This window comes from Diplodia corticola (assembly GCF_001883845.1).
Source record: "Diplodia corticola strain CBS 112549 chromosome Unknown scaffold11, whole genome shotgun sequence".
Classification (NCBI taxonomy): Eukaryota; Fungi; Ascomycota; class Dothideomycetes; order Botryosphaeriales; family Botryosphaeriaceae; genus Diplodia; species Diplodia corticola.
Window position 1 is genome coordinate 165078 of NW_017971490.1, and position 20916 is coordinate 185993.

Here is a 20916-nt window from a genome sequence, read left to right on the forward strand (position 1 = left end):
GGTGACGGACGGTGACGGAGTTGTGGCGACCGCCGTTAGTCGCTGACGCAACCCCCACCCCCGGAGCTTCGCCGACCCCGACCAACTCCATCCCCGTCAACCTCCAGCCCTCGCAACATGGCTCTTCCTGCTGTATACACCATGCTTACTCATCCGTTGGAGCACCGAATCCCGTGGTTGTTCAATCCGTTCCACGCTGACTCGCATCTGCTCCCAGACTCACCGCAACTTCCAGCCAATGTTCCATGTCCCTGTTGAACCACCATACACTAGGCGACAGCATGGCGCTGATCTGCCTAGTCCATGCCGTTGACGCGTACTGTGTACGGCACGTACTTTCTCCCGACGGCCATTATTTACGACAGGGCAGATTCCGAACTGATGGGCCGGTGATCTCGACGCTAAATGCAATCCTTCAGGATGCTCCTGCATGGCCTAGGTAGTGCACTTCCCACGGAGCAAACATATCATCATACACATCTCGCATGTGTCTCAAATGGCTCTTCAGTCGCGGGTTCGAGCAACGAGTAATGCCGCTGTGCCTGATGTCTCGTCACGTGCTATACACGACGTCGATGGCATCTGTTTTTAGGTTGCTCGCATCCAACCTTCAAGAACGCACGGGCCGTTGGCGTCTGATTGGGACACCGCCGGACAGAAAAGCGACCCACTCCACTGCAGTCCAGATTGCTTAAACAACGTGAGAGTGGCCCGTGCAACCCCAGTCAGTGACCCCGATGAGGCTCACATGGGAAAACTCAGACATCGAGCTCCCCATGCATGCTCCCTGCAGAAGCAACGCACCGGCTGAGCGAATGGCCGGCTGACACACGCGAGCGTCTATCGAAGAAGATATTCTCGGCTGCTTGATCGAAGCTGGCGGCATGCGTTCCCGCTGTTGATTCACGATAGCCGCATACTAACCCCGTCGACATTCGGTGAGCAAGCTCTCGGCCCTTCTGTGCCGCACTCCCAATAAGCTCGTGTCTCGCCCTGTAAAAGTCGGTGGGCTGGTCTGACGTCCAAGCCCGCTTCCGCAGGTACGAGCAGAACGCCTTGTCGATACCAGACCGCTGGCTCCCCTCACACCGCAGATTACCGAGTCGCCCCACCGATCTGCCTTCTGGAAATCCCCTTGGTGCTTCCCCATTGAGCTTCCCGCAGATGGACCAGGTATGCCGCTGCTCCTGACGTGGCACCTGGTTGCGTGCTCGCCCAGCTTTTGTCGTGGTGGAATGCTTTCAATCATTGCAGCCGGACGCGCTTTCTATGGCTCTCCCGGCCATCTACTCATTGTGCTCGGAAAGGCTCTGGGCTGTCTGACGCGCAATCATTCAAGGCTGTACTGTAGCTAAGTCGGCAGGCTCGCGCTAGGCGATCCCAAGGGGATCCATGCATGCACGCCATCCGGGATCGGACTGGTCGCCTATCGTCCCCAAAAGTAGCCCATGTCTCAGTGTGCAGCACTTCGGACCTACGCCGGGGCGGGCCGGCGGCAGAAGCGCGATCTCCATGGCCAATTGACTCGCTCAATCTCGGATTTGCTGGCCAACCGAACCAATGCCTGGACGAAGATTGCACCAGAACCCCTATTCACCCACTTCTCCTATCTTCAGCACTCCTCAAGCCAAAAACCGTCCACCACCTCGAGCTCTCGCTGAAGACGCAAATCTCTGCCCGCGCCAAAAGCTTGGTGTGCGTTGAAACATTTCCCTCGCATTGATCCACCCCCCCAGCTGACCGTGCATCCCCCAAAGATCGCCCCCAAACCCGCCACTCTACTATCGCCGCTTTCGACCTGCGAATTTGCCACCGCGAAGCCATTTTCAGACGCCGCTGCACCGCCATCCCGGACCGCGCCGCACCCGCACCAAGCAGCAGCCGCACCCAAAAATGACGACGTCGCCCCGAGCCATGGAGCCGTGAGTCCAACAAGTCATCCCCAACCCTCCGCTAATGCCATCAAACTAACCCCGCCGCCCGCCTCTCTCTCTCTACAGCACCGACCTCGAGAAAGGCGGCGAACTCTGCCCTCTTTTGGCCCCCACCCCCGAGCCGGCCGCCTTCCACAGCTTCCCCCACCCCACCGACGACAACAACAACACCGACGACCTCGTCGACGCCGCCAACGAAGCTACGACCGCCTCGCTCCTCACCACCATCGCCACCAGCACAACCATCCTCTGCTCCGCCCTCCTCACCTCCCTCTACCGGCACCCGCTGTGGCTGCAGCGCCTGCTCGACCTCTCGCGCATGCCCTGCTCCCACCCCCAGCACCAGCCCTCGCACTTCATCACCGAGATCCCGCGCCCGCTCTTCCTCCTCGCCTGCGCCGCCTTCGTCGCCTCCGCCTCCGCCCTCTACTTCCACCGCCGCGCCCGCGGCGACGCCCACCAGGACGCCCTGCTCGCCGCCGGCGTGCTCATGGGCGTCACCGCCGGCCTCGGCCTCGGCTTCGGCGTCGAGGACGTCGTGCGCGTCGCGGGCGTGTGGGCCGTCGGCGGCGCGCTGGTCGCCAGCGCCGTCGGTCATGAGGTCTTGGCTTTGGTCATTGCCGGCGAGGAGGAAGACGTGTCGGATATGGATGAGATGGTTGGGAGGAGGGGGAGCGTCATGTCGGCCGTGGCTGGCGAGTTTGGCGGCGTGTGGAGGGAGAGGGGCGGGAGGTCGTGAAGGAAGGAAGGAAGGATGGAAGGAAGGAAGTAAGGATGATCAGATGGAAGAGGGGGGAGGGCGAGGGGGACGAGGAGGGGGATGATGTGATTGATGCCTTTTGGTAAGATGGATGCATGGTCGCGCCTTGGTTCCGGTACTGTCGTCTGTGTCTTTCGGTACTGTGAGTGGAGTTTGGAGGCCTTTGCCGGCGGTCGGACTTTTTGGATTTGCTGCGCTTGCGTGCGTTCTTCGAGCTGAAAGATTAGACTGGAGATGCGACGGGAGAAAAGACTGGTTCTTGGTGTTCCGCGTTGGGATGTTGGTTCCTAAAGGACGTTAGAGTCCACGACGGTTTCGGTAATTTGTACATACCTAGAGGAAAATGTATTACAACTTAATCTTTAAGCTAGATTGGTCTTATATGAGCTGCTGATACTCATACTTGTCTGTCTGCGCCCTATGTCCGGCACGTCAGCGCCGAGCCCTGATATATCCGACTATCCAAAGGTGAATACTTGGACTCTGTTCTTGTAGGATACGCTCGTATATGGACCCCCGAACGTTAATTTGGAATACCCACGTCAACAACATAAGATCTGAGGATAAGACTTGGCTACCTCCGACGCAGGACACGGTAGGTGTCGAGCGTGTATCCGTTCCTCTCGTGGCGCCTCATGCACATCCATCGTCATCTCCATTCTTTCTTTTTCTTCAATTTGGTGACGGCGTGGAAATTTTGCGGATTGCCCTGGTCGAACCGGCTCGCAAGAAGCTTTTGTTCTGCAAGTGCTTCCTTTGGTCGTAAGATCTACCGAACTCAGGAGTAGCATTTTAAGGCAGTTCTCCAGGTGATGACCATTTGAAGGCTTTGCGTCATGCACTCGCTCGGTACTCCTTGGTGATGTTCTTTCCATAGAGACCATTTTCTGTTCACGGCAATGTTAGCAGCAGTATCCGCCGAACTTTTTCCTTGTCGGTGATGTCTCACTCACTGGGCTTTCACACACGCCACGTCCCACAAAGCGAATGGCCTATCTTCACAACCCGGCTTTCCTGCAGATCACCCATGCCGTCATCCATACCATCCATGTTGTCGCTAGTACCGCTAGTGAGCGAAGCTCGAGTGCCACAGCTTGTACAGTTTTTCGGTCTGAACCACCGAGGCCAGCCATCCTGTCACCGACACAACCTCCTCTACCACACCACCAATTGAAAGCAGCTACCTTCGTCTTCTCAAGGCTTTTTCTTGCGTGGGTTGCTCAGACTCACCTTTACTCAAATGCCACCTACGCAACCTATTATTCGTTTGCGCCCAAGTTTCTTGAGTGGACTTACAAAAATCGGCAAATTGAAAGTCCAGAAAATAGAGTTGATACAAAGCTAGGGTCGAGCGCATCATCCAACAGACTGCACTCCTCTGCTATTGGTTGAAGTCATGGTACCGTTGTGCGAAGCCTCTACTCGTGAAAAGTTGGGCTAAGCCCATAGCCCCAAGGATGACCAAACTGCAGAATTACGAAGAAACGGTCACTTCAAAGCGAATCAATCGCGCTTCACGGAACTGTCACAACAGCAAACTGCTGTGTATCTAAACTGGCAGCATGCGCAGGTATCATACTAGAATCAGACCTCTTCCGTCGATTCACACATGTAAAAGGCTGAATCTGCTGCATCTTCACGCAAGCATGATTGGCCATGGGAACAAGCTGAACCTAACCCAATGCTGCGATGGAAATGGCTCGGATCTACAGCAGGTTTGTGAAAGACTGGTCCTCCTTGAGTGACTCAGCTTGACGTGGCACCGCTCACCCCGGAGGGAGGTCATTCAGAGGTGTGGCCCACTGTCCACGATCGCACGAGACAAGTTGCCGGCATCTTCGCTCCACTCCGGCGCCATAGGGACGACATGCCTGGAGTCGTATCACAAAGCCTGGCGATCGAAAATAATTCCAGATGGGCTCGGTAAATCAGGACACAATCAAAGCTTAGCGTTTGGGTCGCTTACCTTGACGTTTGTAACGACGACGGCTCCATCGCTACTGTTTTTTGTTGTCTCTGATACTCGGTTGGATCATGTTTATTGCATCGAGATGAGTTTAAAGATCATGGTAGCTTTCAATATATAGATCTAGATCCGTGGAGCCATCTTGGCAACAGTCAAGTGGACCCATATCTTTAGAGTCACCGCGACGCTCGCTGCGGTACAGGTCGTGGGGTTACATGGGGAAGGTGAGATATCAAGCTCCAGCTGTACCTGACGAGCCTGCGAGTCGTGTGCAAATTTTTCGACCTCACTTCGTTTCTTCTCTCGAGAAGTAGATTCTCACACCCAGTCTAGAATCTCAATCCGAAGTCTAGAGAACACATGATTTACGTGTTATAGCTCCCGCCACAGTGTCGCAGATTTGTATCAGCAAGGAAAGTGTTGGCCGCCGAAGTGAAAGTGTGACCGCAGGGCCGCTGGGGCAGATGGGAAGGCATGCAACTCCAGTACGCCTAAATGCGCCAGATACATTCCGACCGCGGTCTATATGAAGTTCTGGAGGACAGTTTCGCGGAAATTTTCGTAGCAGGAGACGTGGTTCCGCTGGGTGAGGCTGACCGAGGCATGTGGAAGCGGAAGATAATGGAGACGCTCCAGTGAACAATGATGGGCGATTTCTCGTTCGGCGATAGTAGAAGAAAGGAAAAGAGCTTAGCCTATGGTGCTGTCACCCAGTATGGAACAATGGGCTGTTTGTGAGCCAAGGATAAGCGCATAGGTCGTTGTCATTCCTACAGCCTTGCCTTTCACCGGCAGTAGCTTGCATCATTAACGACAGAGTCACCTTCGCCAAATAAATTGATCCATCTACAAGTGTAGTGGAATCTTACATCTGGATGCAGTTGTACCGTTTTATCACTGGCATCTACGACCGGATGATTTCTTCACCTCCTCATGGAGGAAGGCCGTCTGAACCTTGACCTACGTCCGCATGTATGCTTCGACTACCCACGAAAATGGCTTGTTTGAATTCCATCTGCGTCCGGATATCTGCTTCAGCTGCCCATGAAGAAAGGCCGCTTGAACTTCCATCTACGTGGGGATGTCTGCTTCGACTGCCCACGCAAGGGATCACTGCAGGTCAGTTCCATTTTGCGCCTGCCATGGGTGAAAAGTAGGCGTAGAAGCGTGACTGCCCAATTGCGCATACCATGGACCCTGTCGAGTCATCTGGGAGTCATGTGCGCAGCTGCTGTTGCCCATACTTTGGCAGCGCACGGCCAAGATATAAAAGATCTCGACTTCCTCCACGCCACCAAACTTCTTCAACCACCACGCACGTTGCGACTTCACTCCCGCACGTTACAACCTCACGCCCGCACCTTATACCATACGCCTACATCACTGTAAGTACGTGCGCGTCACTGCGCTTGCGCTTCGCTAATCGCGCAAGACAGCGCCGCAACAATGTCAGATAATCACTTCAGCATTGGTCCGTGGCTGTCTTACCTTCGTAGCGCTGCCAATGAAGGTGAGACGAACAACGGCAACAACAACCTCACTGGCGGCAGCGGCAGCGGCAGGGGCAGCGGCAACGACAACGACAACGACAACGGCAACGGCAGCGGCGGCGGTAGCGGCGGTAGCGGCGGCGACAGCAGCGACATGCGCAACGATGACACTCAGCTTCATATCACGAAGAGCGCCGTTGCCATAGAGTTGGAGAAGGTCAAACAGCGCAACAATGAGCTCAAACAACAGAACACCGGGCTTAAAAAGCACAACACCGAGATTAAGCGCTCGAAGGAGAACCTCAAGCGCAAGAACTGGGCGTTGCAGCGCAGGAATGTGGATCTTCAGCGGAGGAATAGGGAGCTCGAGGAAAGAGACGAGGCGCTGCGTGAGGAGCTTCGGAGGCTTAGGAGGCATGTTTTAGAGAGCTAGACTCGGATGGACTGGGAACGCGGCGCGAATGAGGAACGTGCCGGCTACAAGACTTCTCTGACCGCGGTCAGTAACAACACAGGCTTTCACTATTCATTCTTCTTATCAATTCAAGCCTTTTCTGCTTCTGTAAATGTCGTCTGCATTGAGTGTTTGTGGTGTGATATTTCTTCCCCTTCCCAAGCTCCGTGTACACTTTCACGTCCCTTTTTTGAACTATACCAATGTGAATGTTGCGCCCTCATTAGAACCCGCATTTCCGTTGCCTTGCCATGCATCCAGTCCTATAGGTAGCACTCCCCACAAAGCCAGTACTGACCCGCTTGGTCGGAAGGTCGAAGGATGAAAGAGGCTTGACGTCAACACCATATTGGTCTTGTAACTGACCATCATTGTTCTTGTTGACGCTGTCGCTGCTGAGGAGTAGAGAGGAACCGAGTTTAGGACGAGCCATTGGCGTCGAGAAGGCGCACAGCCCGTTCCAAGCCTTCGCGAGTGAAGCAATAGATGAGCTGCTTGATGATGTCCTGGAACTCCTTACTACCAGAGGTACTCCGACCCTGCAGCACCCTGTCGCGGCTCAGGTGGAAGATGTACTTGAGCGTGATCTCAGTGTTGTACGGGCTCTCTTTGTGCTCGCGAAACTGTCGATCCAGACCCATGATGAGTCCCTTGATGAGCGTGTCTCCGAGCAGAACCGGGTCAATGGTGCTTGTTCCTTGAGGAGGTCCCGCATCTTCAGCGGCGTTGGCGAATATGCGTCGGAAGAGATGCATTGTGGGTGGTGGTGTGGCTGGCACTGTTGGTGAGTATGCAGTGTGGCTGGTCTTGGAAAATCTTACGCTAGGTGCTGATGCGTGTGCAGGGTGTGAAAGGTCAAGGATGTCTGGCACGCACAGGAAAAGATCTATGACTAGTCTCGGCTATGCAGATGGGGTCACGTGTGCTGGTTCCCTGCACTATGCGCCACAGGGAGCACGAATGGCTGCCTGTCTTCGTCCGCGCTGTGCTTGAAAATTCTCTACATTGCCTTCGAGGACATGAGCCTTGGCACTTCTAAGCGCTACCATCGCGACCTGTAGACATCTATCGGATGCATCGCTATGCCTGGCAGGATCCTGCCCAACTCTGGCTGCGGAGCTGGAACATAGACCAATATCCCAGCTTCTACACCATGATAGCCTATCACCTATCAGCCTCTTCTTTCTTCGCGCCCGACCATAAATGTGCTTCTAGGTAGTAGATCAAGCAATCTCAAAGTGAAAAAGTTTGCTGCGAACCCAGTTTGCTCTTAGTCTCGTGTACCATCTTGCCCTTTACAGCAGAACCTTGACGAATGTGCTGGTAGCAGGCTCTATTCTCTATATTCGTGCCAGAATTGAAGGCTTGATTGAACAGATGAACAGCGACTTAGAATCGAGGGGCTGTTCTCTTACAAGCCCTTCGGAAACCGAGCAAACCACATGTAGCCGGACAACAAAGTCCCTTCATTGTTGAGATGTGCTAGAACTACCATATCTACTTGCATCGGATTCCGAGCCACAAGAGAGAGCCTCTCGGAAGAACCTTTATACAAGAAACATAGCCCACACAGACGTAGATTCTTTGGCCCAGATGCCCCCTGTCCCACCTTGCCGCTCACAACGGGTATCCAGTCCTGAGCATGCGCACAGCCAAGGTCTCAGTTGTCGTGCGCGTACATCTTCCAGGAATCCTCGCGCATCATAGCATTCTGATTGGCCCTGCGCTTGCCATCAGCACCTTGAAAGGTGTTCATGTATACGTCGTACTCGTTGTAGCTGGCGCCGAAGGCACGGAAGGCTAGGTTGTCCAAGTCACCGATGAACGGAGGAGCACGACGAAGAGAGTTCGAGATGTTCGCAAGAGGAGCCGGAGACTGGCGGTTGCTGTCAGGAGAGCCGTCGATGTTGGGGCTAGCCTGAGGAGCGCGAGGGAGGGGCGGAGTCCGGTGTAGGCGTGGGGTGATGGTCAAGTCATCGAGAGAGATATTGCAGACGCCCGGCTCCGGAGAAGGGGCCGCAGAACGCCTACAGCCCTGCCGAGACAGCCCATCATCGGGCAGCCAGTTGGGCGGAGTCACGATTGGGTTGTCATTGGCAACCCACTCGGTGGTGTAGTCGGAGGAGGCGGCGGCACCGGCAATCGTGTCGGTGGTACCACTGTGAGGAGGCGTAGGCGCAAGTCCAGTGTCAGTGCCGGCAGGGCCAAGGTGCTGGAGGATCTCGATGGTTTGGACACGAACACGCTCAAGGATAGCGGTCCTAGCGGACAGGCTGCCCAGCCTCGGGTTGAGTCGACGAAGCTCGTGGCGCACACACAGGCACAGCTCAGACTGCATGTCCTCATCCTGGTTCGCGCGGTGGACCATGGGACAATCGGCGCTGTGATAGAGAGGTCCAAGGCTGTGGCTATGGTCGCCACGGCAGACGAAGTCGGACCCGGGCTTATCGCAGCCAACACAGTAGTAGTACTCCATAGCGGTGTCCCTGTTTAGGATCAGGTAGCCGAGATTTCAGAGTCAATTTATATGAGCGTGAGACTTACTGAGCATCAACACCGTAGGCGCTGCCATTCTTGTCATCGCCGTTAGGCTTGCGCGGCGGCTTGCCATTAGCACTACCCTCATGCTGGCTATGCATGGGGAGCGGCGGCTTGCGGTTAAGAAGGTTCGTGTTGCTCTCCATTGTGCGCTTGACGTGCGCTGTCAGCGACTGTGTTGCAGTGCTTGGTCATTGGACCAGGGGGAAAGACTTACGGATCTGCAGGTTGGTCGCGTGGCAGGATGAAGGTAAAGGGTGTGCTGCGCACCGGGAAGCATTTTTGAGTGGGAGTGGCGTTGTCCTGGCGGGCATGTCCTAAGCAGTCACGTCACGTGTTCTGGTCCTGCCAACGCTGCAACCCCGAACGCGCCGGTCCCTCGCCGCGCAGGCCACAAGCAATAGCCTATCCAGACCTTGGTTAGACATACGGCTCCGATCACCGCGTCCACTCTTCTAGCAGACTTGAGATGCTTTGGCAATTAATCAGTATGTCTACTTAGATCTTCCTCACATAACAGTGGCACTGCCCAACACCAGCACGATACCCGCATTATATGTAACGATCCACCATTGCGCAAATCCTCGGAGATACCGGCGAGAGCGGTGAGCGGAAGAGAATTGCGTAAATGCGCGCTCAACTACAACAAAGAAAGAAAAAATCGGCAACAGCGGGCAAACAGCAACGATAACAGTACCAGCACGTCACGCTTCCTGGAGAGGTTGGGAGTTAATTGACCATATTTTTGGACAAGAATACAGCATGCGCCGCGCATTCAGCAACGTGACTATCCCATATCGCCCTAAGGACTAGGAGGATGCGCTCATCGCAAGTCGCATTTGGCTTGCATCACAGAAGAACAGTTAAGCTTTTGACCCCAGCAGGCAGCCTCAGAATTCAGAAACGTATATTTCAAGTCAATAAACACGCAGCATGCTCACAGATTAAGTCCGCAGGAACCCCTCTAACTTCACGACCGGCCCGTCTGCTCCTCAACATTCTCCTTCTCGCTTCACACTCGCCAGGCTCCTCAACCAAGTGCCGCCTCCTCGCAACTGAACTCAATAGCCCCAGCGGCCAACCAGCACCAGCATATCCGCAACATACCCCATCCTCGTCCCGCTTCAGCTGCGGCGCTCAATACCCAACCAATTTTATCGCCGCTGCTATAGCCATCATTGATGCTATTAGCTGACAGCCAAGTGGCGATGAAGGAGGCTGCCAAGGTTATAAGTTCTCGAACGGTATCGGAATTGTTGTGGGTGGGCGAAACGGCTCGTCGCCGCCGTTTTAGAAAAGGCACATCGGGCAGGCGAGGTAGGCTGGCATCAAGGGGGACGCGGATGAAAGATGGCGGTAGAGGGGGTGGGACTAGGGATTGGTTGGCGGGGGCGTTTAATTGCTTAACACGCTGAAGGGAGGCACGAAGAAGGGGGACTATATGGGAGGGGAATAATGGGTCCGCTCAGTCTTTCGCACGTATCTGTCGGGCTGTTATATTGGCATTGTCGTCCGTTAAAATTAAGACTTTTGTTGTGCTGCATAAAGGCGTCTTACGGTGCGCCCTCCATGGCCACAGGCTCGCCGAGAATGGCATAAAATCGACGTTGCTGGTCTCGCGATGTACTGTGAGGCACAAGTTGACGGCCGAGGTCATGGACATGTAAATAAGTGCTGTGCTTTACTGTGCGTGCAGGAAACTAAGATACTCGATATCCACGGTCGGGTTTACTAACGCTCGTCTTCTCACGGGCTTCCTTCCTTGACCTCATGGAAGCTGGTAGCGTATTACCATATATCCCTTTGGTCGAGATACTGGTTGGTCTAAAGTCATCCATCCATGACTGCTGGTTGTTGGCCGCATAGGGGCCTATTGCGGAACCCTATAAGAGATTACCGGTGTTGTTCTCGCAGTGGTCTGAGATTGAATACTCGGGAAAATCGTGGTGTCCAGGAACTTCAGATAGTAATGTGCCTCCGTGATGGTAACATTGCCCGGGCTTGAAGACGTGATCCAGATGTATGACTTCGCCATTTCTTCGTCATTAGCCATCCTAAGATGTTGTTCTAGATATTTCCGTAAAAGGCTACACTCGAGTCGGCCGTGAAGGCCAGGGGCAGTGGCTACTATGTTGACCGCAGGTAGGAAAGACGGAAGACCAGTGTACTAAGTAGCAGCAGTATCTACAAGCGAAGCCATGGAAAAGAGCGCATAGCTTTAGTCATCGAGACTTTCGGAAAGTTATAAGGCATCGAGTACGATTTGGATTTCTATATAGTGAAACTAATTAGTCATTGGCTGCATGTGAAGTTTACTAAGGATCGGGCTAGGTATAGGATTATTTTCTGTTGCGGACATTCAGCCAATCGCCTAGGGGGTAGGTAGTACCATGCGAATTGCACAGGCTGCTTCGGATAGTGTTTACTAGTACCTCTAGTTCGTGCTGGAATAGAGTTAGCATAAATGTCGTAACTGTAAACGCCGTCAGAGTGGTTGTGTCCTGGAAATCATGAATTCTCTGGGTGGGAGGTAAACTTTTAGATAGGCGAGAGGAAGCTTCTGTGATGGAATGGTCTCCTGTTCTGCCAGCTATAGTTACGATTTGATCCTACATCTTTCCCATGTCAAGGAATATTTCTTCAATCAGCATCGAGTGTAAGATGGCATAGCCATGTAAAAATCTTAGGCATACGGCAGGATGATACGGTAGCAAAAGGACCGTACGACGATGAAAGCTATGATAAGAGATAGTGGAGAAACTTTAGTGGAGGGATTGGTCCGCTTATTGAATGGGTCCATGTACATCTGTCGTTGGCGTGCATCAAGAACCTTAGAACCATAGATAGAAGCACCGTGAGAAAAGCCAACGTGCGACCACTTCACCGCAATCTCCAGACCACGATGTCGGTCTCCCACAAGCCTCACCTACAAGATGGCTGAATTTCCACGCTAGGCGTCGGAACGAGGAACGAGGGCGTACCTAGGCGCGATGTCTATTTCAAGCTAGACAAGCCGCCCCGTCAACTAATCCCTTAGCGCACGCGCGGGCGCCGGCTGTGTGACGTCGCCATTCATGCCAACCTCTAAAACGCAAAGAACAGGCACCTCACAAGCAAAACAATCGACGGCAACAACAACAGCAGCGAATCGACGAACCGCTCTCTTCTTCCCCACCATTCGCCGACCAAAGAAGAGCATTTCCGCTACGCCCGGTGATGATGCAGCGCTTACTGGCAGCAACAGCGCCAATCACGCGGCGAAGGTGCGACTCCCCTAGCATCGTGGGCCCATTTGTTCTTCTTTCTCATTGTTTCTGCTGCCACAGGGCGTTCACGGCGGGTATTGTGCTAGGCACGGCTTTTGGCGTAGGAGGTAGCGTGCTGGTAGGCAAGACGGCCATGGTGGCGGTGCCGTGCGTGTGGGGTTACTGGAAAATGCGGCGGTACGTGCGGGAGAGGCGGATAGGCGGGACGGCCAATGGCGGAAGCAGGGAGGATGCGAGGGCGGGAAGGGCGGGGTTGTTTGAAGGCATTGGGAAGAATGCGTCGGGGCAGGGGAAGAAAAGCGATGGCCGAAGATGATGGATGGCGGGGCATTGGAGCTGCGGCACATGGATTCATTAGGGGATGGGACAAAAAAAGAACGTAGCCCGACACCTGGCTCGGACGGAAGAGATCCAGAGCACCACTTTTCGGATCTATGTACGATATTCACATCCTCGGCGCAATGCTCGTCCACTCCCCCTCCTTGACATCCTGGAAGTCCATGACCTTGTTTGTGCCACCCCACCGGCCCTGTCGATCCTTCCAGTCCCTGCCAACCGCTGTCTCGGGCCGCCAGCGCCAACACTTCTTCATCCTCTCGTCGAGCTTATCCTCCAGTGCATCGGAAATGTAGCTGCCAATGACGGGGATTTGCATGAAGCCGTGGCCGCTGGCGCCGACGCCGAGGATTAAGCTCTTGTGCTCAGGGTGCGGCGTAACGATGAAGGACCGGTTAGGGGTATCGGCGCACCAGCAGATGCGGGCAAAGCTGAAGGGCCGCTTTGCCAAGTGCGGCATGCATTCCTGCAAGAAATCTCTCGCGCGCTTCTCCGCCTCAAGCGGGATCTGGTGCTTGGCAAAGGGCAACGAGGCCATGCGGCCGGTCTTGGGATCCTCGGTCCAGTTGAGGTAGCCCGGGTGCTCGTCGCACATCTTGAGCTCGTGGTTGTCTTCGTCGGGCTCCATAAAGAAGCCGCTGCGTGCGCGTCAGTTGCCTCGCATGAGCTGAGCTGAGCTTGGGGGACGACCTACCGCTCGATGTTGAACAGCACCGGCAGGTCCTTGTACAGCTTCGCCTCCTCTGGCGTCATCTTGATGTGGGCCAGCGTCCACGCCGTCGGCCGCAGCTGATCCTTCATGTCCAGCAGCTGCGGCGCCGTTGCGCCCGCACACAGGATGGTGCGGTCGGCGCGCCACACCTTGCCATCAGCAGTGTGGGCACCCCTGACGTCGCCATCCTCGACGACAAGCTCGGTGACCTTGCCTTGCGGATCGCCCGTGACATAGACGGCGCCGAGCCGCTGCGCCTCGGTGGCGGCGGCCACCAGGGCCTTGCGCGCATGCACCCAGCCCGCGCCCGTCGCCTTATACACGCCCTGCCAGCCGGGAAAGTCGCCGGTCAACACGCCCTCGGGCATGGTCTTGCGGAAAGCATCGGGCGTCTTGAGGTCGACGAATCCCTTCTCGGGGGTCGGCTGTTCGCGGCGATACAGGGCGGCGATGGCGTCTGGGTCGCTGGCGGCGATGATGTAGCCCGTGTCATGGAAGTAGGGCTGGAAGACGGGGTCGGATTTCCACGCGTCGCCGGCGTGGACGAGCAGCGTGTTGCTGGCATAGGCCTCGTCGTCGTCGTTGCCGGAGAAGAGGCCTGGGCTCGAGGGTCAGAGCGGCGGGTGTGCATGTGCGGGCAGCGGGGATGGGGTGCGCACCTTGCTCGACGATCTTGTTCACATCGTTGCCGGCAGATATGGCCGAGGGGACGGGGTAGGGGTCGAGCACGGTGATGTTCTTGTAGCCGCGGCGGGCAAGATGGAGGGCTGTCGAGCTGCCCCAGGTGCCGCCGCCGACAATCAGCACGGTTGAAGTCGCGGGATTAAGTGCAGAGGCCATTGCGAGAGCGCGGATGCTGACCCGAGCGACGACATGGCGGCTGCCGGCGATTCAGGCCTTATAGCGTGAAGTGCGTCGCTGATAGGTAGCTGGCGGGCGAGTGTCGGGAGAGGATGGATACCAAGAAGGAGAATGCGGGGCCCGGTTTAGGCAGCGCGTGGACCTGCCGCCTTCTCCGCGTCGGCCCACCCCCATCGCCTCCACCGCAACACAGCGCCACGGCTCCCTTACTCATTGGTCTGCTCTGGCGCGCCCATGAGTGGGATATTTGCTTTGCCCAACCACAGGACCCGCCCGGAAATGCGCAGCCATGCCCCGTCGCAAGGCCGCTGAGCGCACGCTGCCGCATAAGTCGCGCTCCCGCAACGGCTGCCTGACGTGCCGCAAGAGGAAGATCAGTGCGTGCTAGCTGCCACTCTTCTCTGTTAGCTTCTAATAATTGCTTCCCAGGATGCGACGAGGGCAAGCCCCTCTGCTCCAACTGCCGCGACAAGGGCCTGCAGTGCCTCCGCGGCGTCACCCTGAAATGGGAGCAGGAGTATGCTTCTCGCGGTCTAGCCTTCGGCCGCAGCGGAGTGCGTCCCCCGATGCCATTTCCACATGAGGCAGCCGCTGACAGCACTAGATCTGGAGCAAGCATGGCGCCTCGCAGGACGATGCTCCTCGCCGCGTTTCCGACGTGGTGCACTGGCTCCCGCTGCCCTACATCCAGCCCTACCACTTCGTCAACAGCACCATCGAGGGCTTTGAAGAATCGCTAGCTGAGCAGGAAGAGCTCAGTTGGTTTTCCACCGCCGACGATGGCTTCCTCGCCCTTTCTCCCCGCCCTGGCTCGTCCTCGTCCTCCATCTCCGGGTACGGTCAGGGGGGCCAGATGATTCCGCTCGGCATGCACCCGCAACCCGCAATGCTCCTCTCGCCGACCGAGTTCCCCCAGCTTGAGAATCCTTCCCATGCCCCGTTGCTGGACTATTACATCCAGAAACTGTGTCCTCTCACCACCCCGAGCGTCCGCTCCGATTCGCCCTTTGCCTCCCTCATCCTTCCATTTTCTATCCACGCCTCATCTACAGCCCTCAACTCGGTCCTCGCTCTCTCTGCACGACATCTTTCGAAGTCAAACCGGACGTGGAAATCGGTTGCCATGCAGCTCGAGGGCAAAGTGCTCCATTCTCTCCGACGACGTCTCATGACCGACGACCCGGTGTGCGTGGCCCTGGATCCCGAAGTCCCCACCATCATGATGATGCTGTGTCTCTACGAAATCATCAACAAGTGCGATGCGCGCTGGGTCGTCCATTTGCACGGTGCCCGCGACCTGATCCGCACCCGCCGCCGGCTCCTCACAAACGCCAGGCGCAACAGCACCAGCAACACCAACAACGACCTGCTCAACTTCTCCGAGCGCTTCTTCGCCTACCAAGACGTCATCGGCCGCACCGCCTGCGGCGAGGTCCCCATCTTCGGCGAGGACTACTGGGACGCCAGCGACGCCACCGCCGACCCCTGGCTAGGCTGCTCGCCCAAGCTCGTCTCCATCATCTGCTCCATCACCGAACTATCCCGCGCCCGACGCCGCCGCTGCTCCCCCTCCTCCCCCTCCGCTTCTCGAACCCCCTCCTCCTCCTCCTTCTCCTCCTCCTCCCGAACCTCCTCCTCCCCACCCGCCTCCTCACCATCCGACACCAGCAACCCCGCCCACGCCTTCGCCCTCGAAGCCGCCGCCCTCGAAACGCGCCTCAACAGCATCCGCCAACTCGTCCCCGACGCGCCCCACGACGCGGCCCTGCGCCGCTGCGCCGAAGCCAAGCGCCTCGCCGCCATCGTGTACCTGTACTGCGCCCTCTACGGCGCCTCGCCCGCCACCCCGCTCGTCGCCGCCCACGTCCGCCAGGTCCTGCGCCTCATCCACGACGCCATCACTACCACCACCGCCGCTGCTCCTTCCACCAACGCCGCCGGATTGATCTGGCCGCTCTTCGTCGCCGCCGTCGAGCTCGATCCGCTGGACGATGAGCTGTGGGTCGATGAATGCACGGGCCGGCCTGTTTATGGCCGCCCGTTGGTGCTGCGCGCCTTCGACAGGCTGGCCAAGGCGAGCATCAGCAACGTGGTGCGTACGCGCGATGTTGTGAGTAAGGTGTGGGCGATACGGGAGAGGGAGATGGTGGTGGGCGGGAGTCCGGTGTCGGCGCCGGCGGTGATGGTGAGGGAAGGGGGCGAGGGAGAGGAGGCGGAGAGGAATGATTGGGAGAGGTGTGTGGCGCCGCTGAGTATCAATATGAGCTTGGTTGGTTGAAAGGTGGAGGGCGTGGTGCGGTGGATGGGAGAGAGAGGGAGGGAGGAGCGGGATGCGGGAAGGGAGTTGGGGTTGGAAACGGCTCTGCATTTTCCCTTTTCCTGACACCTTTCTCTACCTTGTTCTTTTTCTCAGACTCGAGCAGACGGGGAATTGTGGTCTGGCTGATGTCGGGCTGTTAGGTTGCTTTCATGCATCGTCGACTCGGCATCTACCCTTCGAGCCGAGTCGAGGTGCCCTGACAGCTCTCATCCACTTACGCCCCCGTAATCCCCTAGAAAACTCCTATTGGACACTCCTGGACCTTCCCAAAGTCTGTCCCGACCAGGGGTGGAACCAGCATCCATTGAAAGGCGTATACAGCATGTCTGATGGAAGAAGGAGCCTGTCTTCCTCCTTTCACTGTCTTACCGGACTGCTGGATCGTTGCTTGAAGGACGTCGAGTTGGGACTCTGAGGCTGGAAGATGCAATTTCATCCAGGAAGACCGTTTGTTGGTGGTCGCCACATGGTGTTTAGTTCATAAATCTCCGTGATGAATGCTGTTGCGTATAAGACAAGCTAGGGAGTTGTTCGGGACAGTGGGAGTGTTGAACGAGAACAGAACTGAAGACTGGTTTCTGTGACGCTTGAGTACGAGCGGTGTGGGAGTAGCGATTGGGTCCTTTTTGTCAAGAGAGAAGAGTTTCTGTAGTTGCTGTCTCTACCGTGCTGTTAATGTTTCGTACGGTAGTAGATGGATCATTTCCTTGTCAAGAGGGAAGACCGAGTTCACGTTTGGCCCATGGTGGTGTTGTCGAGCCGTTAGTTCTCTTCTATCCTTTGAAATTGGATATCGCATTTTGTGGGCTATCATCATGCGCCCTATAGAGCAACCTGTCCTGTCATCTTCACCCCAGAAATATCCATAAAACCCACTTTTCCCAACCCGCTCTCGTAAAAACCTAAAGCAAAAGACGAAAGGCCTAGAAATCCAGCCAGCCAGCCCCATCCGTCCGCCCATCCACCAGAAAAGTCCCCAAAGCCACACCACCGAGCCGAAATCCGCATCGACCCATCCAGCCCATCTAGAAGTTAGAATTCATTCCATGACCACATCCCCCAGCCCTAACCCGAACCCCCAGTCCCACCCAAAACCCCCTCACACACCCCCGTGAACTCCGTCTCCCTCGCCGCCACCCCCACGCTCCTCACCCCCCTCTCCAGCATCGCCGCCGCCGCCGCCTCCGCCCTGATCCTAGCTCGACCGGCCTCATCATCGGAAACCCCCTCGACGCCCTGCTGCCGCATCCTCTCTACTACGCCCGCGCCCCACTCCTCTACCGCGCCCGCGATCACGCCCGGCACCGCTGCCATCCACGTCCGCGCCGTCGCGGCGCTGACGCCGTAGCCGTGCGGCGAGGATGAGGAGGAGGAGGACGAAGTGGTGGCGCGGTGGTGCAGCGCGTGGATGTAGGAGGCCCAGCGCTGGCCGATGGCGAGTTGGATGGTGCGGGGGTGGGAGGGGTTGGTGGTGGTGGCGCTGTTGTTGTTGTTGGAAGGAGGAGGAGGCGTGGTGATGATGTGGGTGGCGCCGGAGGAGGCGACGCGCAAGGCGATGGTGCTGCTGAGGTTGTTGGCGTCGGTGCCGCGGAACCTGAGGGCGGCGCGGACGGCCCAGAGGGAGGGGAGGGTCGATGCTGGGTCGTCGATGTATGGGTTTAGGGCGAGGCGGGCGAGGGCTGTGGCCGGGTCTCGCGGGGTGGGGTTGCGGATGGTGGACTCGATGGCGGCGAGGATGGGGAGAGGGTTCGTGGTGGTGGTGGTCTGGCTGTTGTTTGGGCTGGAAGCGGTTAGCGCTGTGGAAGATGGGAGGGGGTTATTTGGATACGTACTGGCCTGGCGGCAGCGCGCCGCGCACTGTCGCCATGATGGCGGCTTGGGTGTAGGAGCGCGGATCGACGCACAGCTTTGTCCATGGCTGGTCGGCCAGCTGCGCGCTGGCGAGTCTACGCCTCACCCCTCGGACTACGGCGGCGCCGGTGCGCGTGGGGGTTGCGCGAGAGAGGTCGCCGCCGGCGAGGAGGCGGAATACTGCAAGGAGGAGCTTATCCATAGCGTGGCCGAGGATGGGTTTCCACGTAGATTCCGGCAGTAGCGCTGGGAAGAGATCCTGGATTCCGGTAACGTCGTTAATGGTATAGGCGTGAAGCTTCACGCGCATTGAGCAGCTGCTGTAGAACGTAACCGGGATACCGCGCTCGTTATTGGCGCCGTGTACAGCCATGAGGAAGTGAGGCCAGATATTCGGGAGGCCATTATGGCCAGAGCGCGGGTCGGCACATGTTATTGTGCCCTGATTGCTGGAGGAAGCTGAAGTGGAGCCGGTGAATAGGATAGCGTTGAAGACCGAAATGGCGTCAATCGGAGGTGAGCCATTAGCGCTCGTCTTGATGATGTCGACCAGAAGTGAAGGATCCTCGTGCGAGTGCCAAATAGCACGGCCAGTGCGGAATAACTGCCTAAAGCGCAGGAAGATCTTGCGCACGGCGGTCGCGCTGGATTTGATGGATGCGTTGTATGAGGCGACGTTTTCGCAGAGGTGAGGCGGCGTAGGACCGCGAACAACGGCCACCCGAGAGAAACAAGAGGTGAAGTCATCGGTGTAAATGGTGTCCGCGGCGCGCTCATTCGTGATATGAGCAGCCAAGGCGCTCACCTTCTCGAAGGCGTCCAAGGCGTTGTCGACGACGATGATGGCGCCGGGGCCGCGAGAGCCTCCGGGAACGCGCTGGTAGACTGAATGGATGAGCGCACCTAGATGGAGGAGCTCATCGGTCGTGAGGCGCACCGTGTAGACGTGGATGTAGCGGCGAGAGGTGAGTCGGCGAAGAACGTGGGGTGAGCTTGCCAGCGACGCACCGCCGTCGGCCTGCGGCATCTCGCGCATGCACGAGATCAGAGTCTCCATGTCGCGGCATGCGATGCCGGCATTGGCGGTCGTAGATGCCATGGCGAAGATGGTGAGGAGCAAGGGAGTCGTGGATGTACTGATGAGGAGGAGTTTGGCTGGTGCGATGGTGGAAGATCAGGCAGTAAAGGAGTCGTGAGTGTGCGACGATGCTGACGAGGAGGACTTTGGGTTATGGGGTGGCGGAAGATCAAGCAGCAAAGGAAGGCGCAGTAAAAAGAGAGCTCCGACAGCGATGAAGTTTACGTCATCGACCAGTAGTACGTGGGCTACAGAGACGTGTGTAAAGGAGCTCGGGCCATTTGAGGACCGACAGGTATACGTAGCATATCATTCTCACCTTCGCTCCTTTGTCGTTGCGGGTGCGTTCTTAGTGACTCGTGATCGTGCGAAATGCTCAAGTAAGTGGAATCGAGTGAACCATGCTATAGCACAGAATCCGGGATGTAAAGTGACTTGGTGGACGTTATGAAGTTCATGTCTTGGTTGTTGAGAAACTTGTGTGCACGGAACTGGTTTTCGAAATGCTGTTCAACACCTGCCCGGATCTTAGCACACACTATATTTCTTTTGCTTTATCCCTTGGAAGATTCTTCTAATATGTGACCAATGCCGGATGATAGGTTACTGTTAATTCGTAGCATTGTAATTCCTGTTGCATAGAAAATGATCACAGAATATTCAAGGCCAGCACCTATGTGTCGCCTAAATCTTATTCCATTTGATACCGTCAAAGCGGCCAGCACATCAGGGCGACCTGTGGGATGTTTAGGTGTACCTTCTTGTGTAGTGTGTCATAAAAGTATCGCTCTTTACTTCCTCGAGTAGTGGAATTCTGTATTTGAATGCTCTTCTGTTAGTCCAGACTCGCATTTAGGTCTGGCTATTTGAACCCTTCGCCGGTATAGGTGCAGTGAAGCGTCTTGCTTGGGGCGCGAAAGAACCAATTTGTTTGCGACCCACAACACGAATAGAAGATTTGTGCTTTGCTGGTCAAGTGGTCTCTTGCGGTGTTGAGGTGCGGGCACGTCATAAGCAGGCAACGAAATGTCAGAATTAAACCTGAGCCAAGAACTCCGGAACAAATACAGCGGAAGACCATGGTGATGCTACATTTTAATTCAGTAAAGGCACAGACAGTGACGCTGTAGCCGGTACAGGTACGGTCGGCGTGATTGGCAACCGGCTGTGCTCGAGGCATAAGGCAGAACAAATGCTTAGAGAACCTTGGGAGATCGATGCGAACACCAGCCAAATGCTCGTTAATGGAACACCTATGGTGGGCCTTGATGACGCATTGGAGCTGACTGATAGCATGTGTGGCCAAGGCGTCGGTACTGCTTCATCACTATCAATGATGATCTTCAAGGG

The 20916-nt window shown here is 56.4% G+C and overlaps 7 protein-coding genes across 7 annotated transcripts; 3 read left to right on the forward strand and 4 right to left on the reverse strand.

The window, feature by feature from the left end:
* Positions 1-1893: 1893 nt before the first annotated feature.
* Positions 1894-2673, forward strand: BKCO1_1100053 (uncharacterized protein; the record flags this gene model as incomplete). The annotated part of the gene is made up of 2 exons (XM_020270410.1): positions 1894-1922; positions 2001-2673. 2 exons carry the CDS (start codon positions 1894-1896, stop codon positions 2671-2673), a joined length of 702 nt encoding a protein of 233 aa, XP_020132695.1.
* A 3433-nt stretch (positions 2674-6106) lies between these two features.
* Positions 6107-6583, forward strand: BKCO1_1100054 (uncharacterized protein; the record flags this gene model as incomplete). The annotated part of the gene is made up of 1 exon (XM_020270411.1): positions 6107-6583. The coding sequence occupies one exon, from the start codon at positions 6107-6109 to the stop codon at positions 6581-6583; it is 477 nt and encodes a 158-aa protein (XP_020132700.1).
* A 440-nt stretch (positions 6584-7023) lies between these two features.
* On the reverse strand, positions 7024-7359 carry BKCO1_1100055 (uncharacterized protein; the record flags this gene model as incomplete). Its single annotated transcript, XM_020270412.1, has 1 exon — positions 7024-7359. One exon carries the CDS (start codon positions 7357-7359, stop codon positions 7024-7026), a length of 336 nt encoding a protein of 111 aa, XP_020132815.1.
* A 905-nt stretch (positions 7360-8264) lies between these two features.
* BKCO1_1100056 (uncharacterized protein) lies at positions 8265-9422 on the reverse strand (the record flags this gene model as incomplete). The annotated part of the gene is made up of 3 exons (XM_020270413.1): positions 8265-9090; positions 9149-9315; positions 9360-9422. 3 exons carry the CDS (start codon positions 9420-9422, stop codon positions 8265-8267), a joined length of 1056 nt encoding a protein of 351 aa, XP_020132698.1.
* Positions 9423-12853: 3431 nt separating this feature from the next.
* BKCO1_1100057 (fructosyl amine:oxygen oxidoreductase) lies at positions 12854-14296 on the reverse strand (the record flags this gene model as incomplete). The annotated part of the gene is made up of 3 exons (XM_020270414.1): positions 12854-13382; positions 13439-14054; positions 14116-14296. 3 exons carry the CDS (start codon positions 14294-14296, stop codon positions 12854-12856), a joined length of 1326 nt encoding a protein of 441 aa, XP_020132699.1.
* A 310-nt stretch (positions 14297-14606) lies between these two features.
* On the forward strand, positions 14607-16595 carry BKCO1_1100058 (c6 zinc finger domain protein; the record flags this gene model as incomplete). The annotated part of the gene is made up of 3 exons (XM_020270415.1): positions 14607-14694; positions 14747-14871; positions 14922-16595. 3 exons carry the CDS (start codon positions 14607-14609, stop codon positions 16593-16595), a joined length of 1887 nt encoding a protein of 628 aa, XP_020132692.1.
* Positions 16596-17702: 1107 nt separating this feature from the next.
* Positions 17703-19587, reverse strand: BKCO1_1100059 (uncharacterized protein; the record flags this gene model as incomplete). The annotated part of the gene is made up of 2 exons (XM_020270416.1): positions 17703-18417; positions 18470-19587. 2 exons carry the CDS (start codon positions 19585-19587, stop codon positions 17703-17705), a joined length of 1833 nt encoding a protein of 610 aa, XP_020132693.1.
* Between the last annotated feature and the right edge of the window lie 1329 nt (positions 19588-20916).